General features: G+C 38.5%; 1 protein-coding gene across 1 annotated transcript; it reads left to right on the forward strand.

Moving 5' to 3' along the window:
- The first annotated feature begins 1,116 nt into the window (after positions 1 to 1,116).
- On the forward strand, positions 1,117 to 4,083 carry NKX2-6 (NK2 homeobox 6). Its single transcript, XM_075205172.1, has 2 exons — positions 1,117 to 1,357; positions 3,527 to 4,083. The coding sequence occupies exons 1-2, from the start codon at positions 1,117 to 1,119 to the stop codon at positions 4,081 to 4,083; spliced, it is 798 nt and encodes a 265-aa protein (XP_075061273.1).
- The last annotated feature ends 8,645 nt before the right edge of the window (positions 4,084 to 12,728 follow it).

Genomic DNA, 12,728 nt, shown 5'->3' on the forward strand with positions numbered 1-12,728 from the left:
TTCAGTGCTCTCTCCCTACTCTTATCTCTCCTCTAATGTGCGCCTAATGGATGCAGGGTGTCTGATTACCTATCAACTGACCGCTGAGCCCATCTCTTCACTGAACTGTCACATTACAAGGGGCTGTCTGATAAGGAAAACAAACAGTGATCGTCTTGCAGCAGAGACCAAACAAACAAGTAGGGCGGTGTGTGGGTGTCAGTGTGTGTGTGTTTGAGGGGGGGGGGGGGGGGCGGGTTAGTGGGTAGGGGGGGCTCTTGTTGGTAAAACCAGAGTACCTTTCTAAACTGCGGTTGCTGATGTACCACAACTACCAATAGATTCAGCCCGGATGGACCAATGTCCTTGTAAATAAATAAATCGGATCTCCCCAAAGTACAGTGTTCATCTAATCAAACATAAGTGGTGAACTACATGTCTCAGCATGCCCGGATAAAAATAAAACGAGTGTTGACATTATGCAACATGTTAAACTTTTCATGCATGCAGACATATGATATCTTCAGCTGAATTAATTGATGTTTAACTAGAAATATAGTAATGGACCAATAAAAAAAAATATCAATTAGATAAGATTCACCTGGATAAATAATCTATGTAGAGTGCTGTTATATGTGTCTTGGAATCACTCGCAGATAATCAATGTGATTGGATTCGGGATACTTTGTAATAGTCTGTTTTGATCGCCCCTTCCAGTTAGGCTTCCTGTCTATCTGTAATCTGTGGTGTAAATCTTCCCCACATGCAGGTCTCAGCGTCTCCCTGTGGTCTGCGGGGGGAGAGTTACATATTATAGGGCAGCCCTCCCTGTTGTACCAGACAATGGACACCTATCCTCCAGTAAGGTATGGGCTGCAGAACCCTTCATGTGGACACAGAGGTGGTAGATGTGTGAAGTGCTGGACGGGGGTGGGGGGGGGGGTCCTATAGAGGTGGGATATTAGCCAATGGGCATTGAGAAGGTCTGATCAGTCTCTAATGCTGAAGGCTCATTGTAGAGGAGTCTGAGGGAGCACCTACACCACAGCCTCCAGGTGTACAGGGACAGCACCCCCACCCCCATGGTCTCACCCCTGTCATACTCTGGGGACACATTTACCTTTGAGCCCCACAAGCATGCTTCCCAGCCCTGCCACCTCCACTCCTTTCTCAGTCAAGGACATCTTGAAGCTGGAGCACTGTCAGCATCCTGCAGGCCAGGTGGAGGGACCACCCTTACACCCTGCGCCCGGTCCAGAGCCGCCGCCAGCACACACGCGGGAGAGAGGGGGACATGATAGAGGAGGGAAGGGTTTGGGGCCCTCCTGTGACTCCCCAATGAGAGAGGATGACGATGAGACTCAGGAGCAGAGTGAGTGCAACATCTTTTATAATATATTACATAGAGCATGGTAACCGCCCTAATTATTCATTCATGATTGCGAGATAAGCGAATATGTTGTGGTTACCGATCATTATGATACATACCCTGTGTATTCTGAACTCCCGAGTTCACGGCGTTCTGAGATTCGTTTTTTAGCGATGAAGGGATCAGCCATTATTATATCAGTATCAATAATAAGAAACCAACAATGTAACTTTAAATATTTTTTTTATTATGATTTTTACACCAGAGGTGGTAGAACTGTGGCTCTCTAACCGGTGTGGTACTACAAGTCCCATTGCTCCAACGCCTGGAGAGGCGCATTAATTCCCTCAAACTGTTCTACATTCAGAAGTACAGACAGCTCGGATAAACTCATTCCAGGGCGTATTATTTCTGTTTTATAATTGTAGATTACAAAAATGTAGATGGTGGAATCGGATCAAGTCCTTGAACCACACAACGCAAATAAATAAACATTTCCTTTGATAAAATATTATTACTGAGAGCACAATACGCTACTACTGCCTGTTCTAACTACATACATTTATTGCACATACACAATGATAGTAATATATATATATATATATATATATATATATATATATATATATATATATATATATATGTTATTATATTATATTATGTTATATTATATAATCCATGTCTTGATTATATGTGTAGTCTATCCTTTAATAATAAATCCTACAGGAGGAAAAATGATTGGATGTGGGACATAATATTCATGAAACAGGAGAAAACTACAACCAGAATAAATACTTTTACTTGCAGCACTTGCGTTATCTTTGAAACAATCTGATACTAATACACAAGAATTTCTAACAAATATTCCAGGACACTATATATAATTATAACAACATTTTTCCAATATTTACCGACTTGAAAAACTGTACATATACCCCAGCACTGCTACCAAATACTAAAGAAAGCATACATTGATTATGCAATTATATTTTTAAAGGCACAGATATAAAATATAAGTTTTCAATAAACGTTGCCTTAAAGATAATATTTGCAAAATAAATCTCTCTATATTTTAACTCAGTACCAGCCGCATGGTTTTAATGTGTTAGGGTGTTAGTGTGTTCATTAATAATCTTTAATGTTAGACTACTATTACAATATCAAAACACTTTAAAATATTTGTAATATAAAAAAGTAGATAAAAATTAAACAATGTCGTGATTGGAAGCTTATTTTTGTTTTATGTATATTTTTTTTTTTGTAAACTAGCTATGTAAAATATATCTACTTAAAAAAAACAATATTTATTATGACTGCACAATAAATATATAATAATTTAAATATATGGCTTGTAAAATAAAGTGAATTTTAACCGTTTTACGCTTTACACATTTACCGATTACACGGTGTATGCATTTTAATTGTATCAAACTATTTTCTGAATAATCTTGAGATTTAAAGAGTAGACAAGCTAATAAATTAAAAATAACACGGGACATTTACTTATATGAAGTCTGTAAACACGAATTGAACGTTGTGGTTATTTTGTACAAAATTATGTTTTGTATCAATTCTGAAAGGGTGTTTAGTGTTACTAATATATTATTATTTGTTTCCACGATATTTGGTGTAATGACTACTGGGTTTAGTTTCTTTTTTAAGTGCTGAGGTCTGGTATTAGGGCCAGTACACACTTATGTTTAACGACATGTTTACGTTTTTTTCGTTATGTTTCTTATCCAGCTACAATTTTATTTTTTTAGAACAATAACTGGACATTTTGACTAGCAGTCACAATAATCAAACAGTTCATGTAGTACGTTATCAGGAACTGTATTGGGAAACGAATATATTAGATGTAGATTAGAATGGTGATGAAACATTAGTTTTTTAAATAAGTTGATTATTTTTGAGACTATAATTTGCTTGTGGATTGTTTATGAGGTTAATTCATATTTACATAAAATAAAAAGTTTTCAAAGGAGCGGATTATTTTGCAATTTACAAACTCACTGGCTGAGACGTCCCTGGCTGAGACGTCCACTGCTATGGAACTACAAGTCCCAGCACAACCGCTGGAGAGACACAGGATGGCTTCCTCTCTTGTGTAGTGTGTATAATGTATAATAGGAATAAAATAAACTGATTTCAGATTCAACCTCTCCCATTTCTCCCCAGTTGTCGGGGGCTTGATGCCCAGGAGGGGGGAGCCCTCAGATCGCCCCCAGCAGAGGCAGAGGAGAAAACCCAGAGTCCTGTTCTCCCAGGTGCAGGTGTACGAGCTGGAGAGAAGGTTTAAGCAGCAGAAGTATTTATCTGCCCCAGAGAGGGAGCAGCTGGCAGCAGTCCTCAAACTAACCTCTACGCAGGTGAAGATTTGGTTTCAGAACAGAAGATACAAGTGTAAGAGACAGAAACAGGACAGATCTCTGGAGCTGGCTGGGCACCCCCCACACCCGCGCAGGGTGGCAGTGCCAGTCTTGGTCAGGGATGGGAAACCCTGCGTGGGAGGACCTCAGACTTTCCATTCAAGTTATAGTGCCAATGCCAGCTCCTACCCTTATCCTGTCTGCTTTGGTGGATACAGCGGCAGCACTTACTATACAGGAACACCCAGCGTGACCGCCGGCGGCAACCCTACAGTGCAGATGGTCAACATGAATGTCACAGCCGTCCCTGGCAGTGCCCAGCAGGGGCATCTACAGGTCACGCTGCCGGGGATCAGGGCATGGTGACAACACAGACCATGAACATGGCCTTATAGGTCTAATGAGTGATCCTGGAAGTTATCACCACATACATACAGTGGAGAGACCACCGACCATATCCTAAAGCCTGGCTTTTCTATAATGATATCTTGTTATAAGGACAATCTACAACAGAACAGGCTACAGAAAAAATAAACTGACTTAACGCAGTTTCAGTACAACTCTGGCGCAAATCTAAAACGAGAGAAATGTAAGTTTATATAATAAATTGCGTAATGTGTTTGATTTTTTGGTGGAAAACAAACAAATCTGGCGCTTACTTTCTGCCATGAAAAGACAATCCTAATGTGACATCAAATTTGTGATGATTGCTATAAGAAAATGTTTAAATATTAACAAGTTTATTTTGTGAATATAATTTTGTACATTTCTGAGGAATAAAACTAGTAGAAAAGGCGTAAATGCTGATTCTCGTTCCTGCCGTGGCAAGAAAAGCTTTTATTAAAGATTTATTAAAGATTAGTGTAAGTTATTAGTGTATAACAATGGAAGAAAAAAACAAATTAAAACCAAAGCCTTAATTTTGAAACGAAATCGCGTGAGAAACCTTAGTGTACGGATATTTGCAAAAAAGGATTATTATGTACTCGTCATTATATAAGATGCTGATATCTTGAAAAGCACCGGATATACATTATTATGTAAACTTGCAGATGTTACCTGAGTAGACTAACATAACTGGTAATATAATTCTCCTATATAATTTAAATAACTATATCTGGCCAGTGAAATAAAAAAAATTGAAGCCACTGTATAATATATATATATATATATATATATATATATATATATATATATATATATATATATATACACATATTATATAGTGGGTACAATATTTTTATTTAACCGGCCATATATATGTCTTAGAATAGCTGCATTGTCTTCCAGGGGTTTCCACCTTCAACATATATATATATATATATATATATATATATATATATATATATATACACATAAATATAGCAGCTATTCTAGGCCATATATCTTGCCAGTGAAATAAAAATATAAAAATATTGAAGCCACTGCATAGTTGGTATACATATTAATATATATATATATATATATATATATATATATATATATATATATATATATATATATTTATACATATATATACATAGATATATAATATATATATATATATATATATATATATATATACATACATATGTATATACATAAATATACATATATATATATATATATATATATATATATATATTTATATATATAATTTGAAGGTGGAGACCCACAAACCACTGGAAGGCAATGCAGCTATTCTACCACTGTACATGACTCAGTGTGGGATCTACATCTTTGATTTTTCCTAAATAAGATATATTTTTGACGTTTTTCCTTTCAAAAGTAAATATTAAATACGTGTCTATTATGAAGGGTCCTTGCATTATTCCCCTACATCAACCAATAACAAGGGACTGTATCCATCTCCACTTACTCCTCCTTTCTGTCGGCTGTGATGTCATAGGAAGGATCCAATCTGCAGCTGGTCTATAATTCTCTGCTTTGGGTGAATCCATCAAGAGTTACTTGGGCTGTGTGAGAAATAGCAACTACAGATGTAAGAAATAATCACTGCTTATAGTGTGAATTATGTGTGGGTTCTGTTCTGTTCATTATCTTTTGGGGGGAAGATAAGTATGGAGTTGGTGCACCACTAAACTGTACAGATGGCTGAACTGGGGCACGATACACATTACAGATGGTGATTTCCGCTAGTCCTCTATTTAAGCAAAGGGTAGCCCGCTTCATCTACCAAGGTTATATGTTGTCCCCCATTGATTAATAGCGATGTGAAAAGAAATCTGTCTGTGAAGGAGGGGGTCAGAGGTCACTGATGTCTGTGTATTAGGAGGAGGGAGGTCTGTATTCTGATATCTGTGTATTAGGTGAGATACATCTCTGTCCTGATATCTGTGTATTAGGAAGAAGCAATATATCTCTGTATTGATGTCTGTCACTTAGGGAGGAGGGGAGAGGTCTGTGTCCTGATGTCTGTCTATTAGGATGATAAGCCTGATATTTGTGCGTTAAGAGGAAATTAAACGTCTCTGTGTTGATGTCTTTCTATTAGCAGTGGAGAGGTCTGTGTCCTAATGTCTGTCTATTAGGAAGGAGAAATCTCTTGATGTCTGTGTATTAGGAAGAAGTGAGATATCTTTGTATTGATGTCCATCTGGAGAGGTCTGTGTCCTGATGTCTGTCTATTAGGAGGGTGGAATCTTTCTCTCGATCTCTGTGTATTAGGAATAGTTGAGAGATGTCTGTCTATTAGGAGGTGAGAGGTTTGTGACCAGATTTGTGTATATTAGGAGGGAGAGATCTCTGTCCCGATGTTTAGATCTCTTATGTTTGTATATAATGCCAGTGAAACATGAGTTAATCCTCCCAATTGTGTTGTGCAACAGGATCAGTGTCCAATTTAGCCACTCACACATTGGTGACCAGATTGGACGTGATCCCACCAATCAGCACATGGGCTGAGCACAAAGTATTTCCAGGCTTTACTGAGGCCTATAAGCACTCCTGGAAGATGACCAAACACAGGGCAACAATGAGTTCCATTTACACTATATTTACCAACATGTAAGATAATCATCCTATCAATTTTGCATATCAGTATATTTAGGGGCCAATTGCCCAATATCGCTTTCATTATCTCTCTGACCAGATTAATGAGACTATGTGAAATGATGATTATATCATCAGGTGCAATGTCTGTCCTGAAGCACATATGTGATTGGAAGCTCAGAGATTTAAATGTTGAGAAGAGATGAGAGGTCTGAGTATTATAACGTCTAATATATCTCTGCATTAAAACAAGGGCAGATAATTCTGCATTGGAAGGTAAGAGTTCTGTAGAGTCATCTACTAAATGCATAATGTTCCATCTCCACCCTATTCAATCAGGTAAGGAAAGAAAAGTTCTGCCATCTTTCTTTTCCATCTTTCCACGTCTGATTGGATGGATCCACAAAGCTGTCGAAAATGACATTCATTATTAGATCACCCGCTATGTCCTCATGTTACGGTATTATAAAGGGGGTGATAGGCGTAATTCCTATTAGAAGATGAGAGACCGGTGTCATTATCTCTTTACAATAAGTGGTCTAGTGCTGTGTGCCTTGTAGAGTTGGTGGGAGGGGTGATTTATATATCACCCTCTTCCCACAGCACTTATCCCTCTTCTATCACATTATCTGTCAGGGTATTACTGGGCAGGTAATTATCTTTATCTCACTAATCACTTGGCTTCTACTGTTCACAAGTCCTGGTATAGGAAGTAATTGGCCTTTAACACAACAATGGGATCAGCAGAAGACAGACTGGTCACTTTCTTACCTGTCCACTCTCCGGCTTCACCTGGGACAAGTAGAAAGGTAAACAAATCTCCAGACATGCTGGCTCCCTCCACCTCATCCATTCTGCCCCTGATCTCCTTCTACCTCCTCCATCCAGCTGCTGATCTCATTCCCAGAGAGAGCCAACTGGACAGTCCCTTGTGTGCGCAGTACAGTACTTCTACACAATGATGAATCCAAACTTAATAAACATAATAAGGAAAGCATTTAATACAATACATTAAATCTAATAATAAAAATAACAATTATTTTGGATGTTCGGCCATATTGGGAATAGAACTGGAAAGAGATTTCTGCACTTTTGCCCATGTGCATGCTGACACTTGTAGTGCTGCAGGTGTGTACTATAAATTGTACCCCATTTGAAATAATAAGTGTAGCCCCTATCATAAAAAAAATTCTTTATTGCCTACAGTATCAAACAATTCATATTGCCCCCATAATAAAAAAAAATACATTTATATTGTCCTCATTATAAAAATAATCAATTTATATTGGCTCCTTATTAAAATAATAAATTCATATTGGCTGGTTAATAAATCAATTATTATTGCCCCCATTATTAATAAGTCAGTTATGACTTCCCGATAGATACTTACCTTATTCTTTTTTCTGTTCTGATAGCCCAGAGAGCTCAAGCAGCATCTGAGAAACTTTTCTTTCTCGCGGTTTAGCGTGCGGCTTTTATCATGTGTAAATATCAGGATGGCAGTGTCAGGATTGGTGTTTTGAAATCATGTGGTTTTACCTTCAGTAAAGTCTCACAGTTTACAAACCTCACATAAAAGAGCCAACAAAAAAATTTGGTTTTGCAAAACTGTTCTTTAGCAAATCCCCTCCTTAAAGTGCAAAGTTGTGACACTACTGATAATATGCCTGATGGGAAAAAAAGATCAGATAACCAAGAAAAGTGAGTGGATTTGTGGGTTAAAATGATGACATATGCAGGGTTTTAAAAGACTGCACCAGCCGATGAGGGGGAGCTTGGAGACGTAGAAGGACTTGATTTTCCCAGGACCATAACTAGGGCTATGCGAGAGAGGCTGCCGCCCAGGGGGCGAAGCTGAAAGGGTCGCATGGAGATTAATATTTTAGGTTAATTTGGTTACAGTAGAGGGGTAGTGGGCATCAGTTTTCCTTCTTGCCCCAGGAGCTAAAATTTCTAGCTACGGCTTTGGATTTTCCTCCAGGTCGGAGGTGTTGGAGAACAGATCTCGGCCAACATGACGCATTTTACATCTTCCAGTTACACGTCTGATGGAAAGCACTTTCCAGACGCACTTCTAGCAATGTACTAACAAGCTCCAAACATACTAAAGTGACATATGTAATGTCCACTCACTCTCGTGGTTAATATAAGGCATAACTGAGGCTAAAATGAGCAGTGTTTTAGGAGGAAACCAAAAATGTTTAAATGAATAACGGGGTGGCCTTAATGTGGTAGAAGGTTGGACATTGGAAATTTCTTGTAGGGCTTTGCGCATTTGCCCAAGTAGACACCTAATACAATATCTTTATCCAATTTGTTGTATGGGAGCTTAGATCAATCATGTTGTTGATTTTATTGTTGGATATTTGCCACTATCTAAAATAACACAGCCCTGTACTGTGCTCTTCTGGGCATGATTGTCGTATTACGGAGACCAGTTACTTCTGATTCCTCCTGTTTTAAAAGTTATCAGCCCTTCCTTCGAGTGATGAAACTCATTATGCCTGATTTTTATTGTAAATAATGATGGTATGGCAGCAGGAAGAGGGGGAGGGGGGGCTCACAGCCATCACCGGTTATTTGTAGGGCACCACAAAACTCTGCAGTCAGTTCAACAAATCATCCAAAAAATATAATAAAAACAGAACAAGTACATACAAGAATCAGGAAGGTGCAGACATGAGACGGGGGCAGAGGCGGACTTGCTCATGAGAGCTTACAATCTAGAGGAAGACTAATATATGACACTCTCATGTCACTAACACATGTATGAACTTGCCACTCAGGTATCCAGATCTGTGAAGGCCTTAAAGGAAATTATACATCTTCTCCATAGATTTGACATCTGACCAACAGTTCCACCAGGATTAACAAAACAAACTCCAACAATTAAACACTTTACAGCAGTCAATATCTAAAGCATTCTGTGTCCATTCAGCGGTGTTACCTATGGAAAAAGACAAGTGATCAGTGGAAAGGTCAGATACTTATCTACTCTTAATGGAGAAGCGCTAGACATATTAATCATATTTCTCTGCATGCCTTCCGCTGCTTGCTGTCTGTCCTCAATGCTCTCCTGCAGGTTATTAATATAAATTTCATATGACCATCATTGAATTACATGTAACCTGAGCCATAGAGGGCTGGCAAATTTGAGCCTGGTGGGCAAGACTCGACTCAGCAGCCTATTTAAAACATTTTAAAGGAAAAAAAAAATGCAGGTTGCCCAGTGACCCAGCCTAAGGTAGCCCACCATGAGACCGGCCCAGGGGGGCAGATGCCCCTCCCCCCAGCCCAGCCTGCTCCTGGCCATAGGCAAACACATTGGTGCCCTCAAGCACCACGTCAGTAATCTCACTCCACAATAAGAAATCCCATTTCTGCACTACTCTGCAAAACTGGGAGCAAAGCCAATTTAATGATATCCAGTGTGAAAGAGACACTGACATTTCAGATCCTATTAGGTCCTTTACAAGTTTACATATAATTAGGCAATAAAGAATATAAAACGAAAGAATATATGAATTTATCTGTAAATATCATCAAGACACGCACACAATTCTTACCAGTGATCAACAGAAAATACTAAAAGTCCACCTTTGTACAATTAAAGTGTGTTAATTGATTTTAAATAAATACACATGTCTGTGAGAGGTCCTATAGTTAATTAGAGTATTTCAAAACAAGAGCTTCATCATGAAGATCAAAGTATGTTCAAAGTAAATTTGAGAAAGGATTATTGAAAATCACCAATTATGTAAAAAGTATTTATAAGACGTAGTATCCATCAGGGCTCTGTCAAGACCATCAAAGAGAAATGGAGAGAATATGTTATAACAGTGAATATGTCTAGCATAGGCCATCCTAAAAAACTAAACATGTATGCGGGAAGGTCACTTGGTAGAAAGGCCACTTGGTGGTATGTGGTAACCAGGTGTGGTTTAGCCATAGACCTTACTGGGATTGGGAGCTTTTCTTATTACCATTTTTTTTTTTGCCTACCATATTTTTTATTTCTTTATTCATCTTTTACCTGTGAGGGGGCAGGGGGAGAATTGGGTAGCCCAGACTCAACATGGCTGGCCCTGGTCTAAACAGGAAGACCACACCAGTGAGCAAATAATGACAGGCAGCCAATCACAATGAGGCAGCTGCATTATGATTTGCTGCCCCATTGCGACACTGTTTCTCAGTGCATAGCAAGGGCCGCAGAGCTCTTAGTCTGCCCTCTATCTGCAGGACGCCACCCTAACAGCCTGCGACACTGACAGGCATGGGAGGGGGGAGGGGTTGGCCGTAAGTTACATGCATGCTATTTGGAGGATCAATACAGAGCAGGGCATGTTATGGAGAAAATCAACAGGACAGCATTGTGACATGGGGGAACATCAGTACGGGGGGGGGGGGATTTTATAATAAGGGGAGAATCAATAAAGGTAGCGGCCATGGTATGGGTGAACATCAATACGAAACTGACAATGAGCCAAAGCAAAATGTCACATGACAGTGGCATAACTACAAGCAATGTATTGTCCCCTGTCACCGCCCAAACCTCAATCCCATTGAGAATTTGTGGAATGTTTTGAAATAGTTAATGGTCCCCATTAAACCTGATGGAACTCGAACAATATTGCAAAGAAAGAGCAAAAAAATGAAAAAATGTGTCCACAAGTGCAAAGCTGATATTTAAAGGAAAGTAAATACTCATGTAAATCATTATTCTCTAATTTTTATTTGCAATTAATTAACTAAAAAAAAGTTGTTGCTTTTCTTAATTTGTTATTGCAAAATATTTTGTGCATTAATCAGTGGTAAGAAAATATATATATATATATATATATATATAACCACTTAAAGTAATCCAAATATATATATAGTACAATAAATAAAAAATATTATATATACATTATATATATAATGTTTTTATTTATTGTACTATATATGTTTGGTTTACTTTAAGCAGTTTTAAGTCGTTGGTGCATCCAGACTTCTGCAGAATTTGGATGCTCACATGATCTGAATCAATCAATCATCGTTGCATTGGCCTGTGTGTGTGGTAATCAGTCGACAGATGAAATTACCCAATATGCCCAACTTGACCATAACAAGTGTGGCTTAATTAGATTAAAAATCTTGACATTCTAGCGATTTTATCAAACAGTTTGCAACATGTGGTAGTTTAAGAGCCACAGAACAATACACACCTCAATTACAGTGACAAGTGAGGGGTTAATTTAAGTCTCGTTCAGAAAGAAAAATAATTTGTCTTCATTGAAATCGCATAATATCCACTGCTTGACTGAATGTGGCGGCTGTTAAACACAGGTAATTAGAGCACCACTGACAGCCCTGGGGCCAGCTACAGGTCTGTGTCAAGCTTTGCTTTGTTTGCAAGTTGTAATGGATAACCTTTCATAGGAACAAAAGATAAACAGCAATATACTGTACGTTCTTCAAAACACAGGCAACAGATAGAACTGGATTAACTAGAGGGCTGTTGGAGCCGCAGTTCCAAGCACTTCACATAAAATTGGCCCAGTACATGCCATAAATAGTGATTTTTTTTATTATTTGTGAGTCACACATTCATCTTTATAGACCCCCTCTTCTACCCCAAAAAGAAAATCTCTATTAACTTTCAACACAAAAGTGAAACAACATTTGCCCATTCTTCCTTGCAAAATTGCTCAAACTGGGTCAGTTGGAAGCGGCAATAGACAGCTAGTATGAGAGGTTGTGGAGAAAGACCGGGTTTACTTTTCTCCTATGTGTTTTAAACTCCAGGGGGTAAATGTATGAACCTCCGGATTCTTCAACTCCGGCGAGTTCAGCGTCTTCAGCGCTTAAATTTAAAGCGGCGCTGCCTGAATGAGTTCTCTGTACAGCGCTGCGGAATTAGTGCCGAAAAAAGCCGACAACACTTACACCGACCCCAAAAAAATGATAACTGTAAAGGGCGACAAGCATTAAGTATAGACATAGCATATAAGCGACATGCGACATTCTCCACGCCTTAACTC

This window comes from Mixophyes fleayi, chromosome 4, assembly GCF_038048845.1.
Source record: "Mixophyes fleayi isolate aMixFle1 chromosome 4, aMixFle1.hap1, whole genome shotgun sequence".
NCBI lineage: Eukaryota > Metazoa > Chordata > Amphibia > Anura > Limnodynastidae > Mixophyes > Mixophyes fleayi.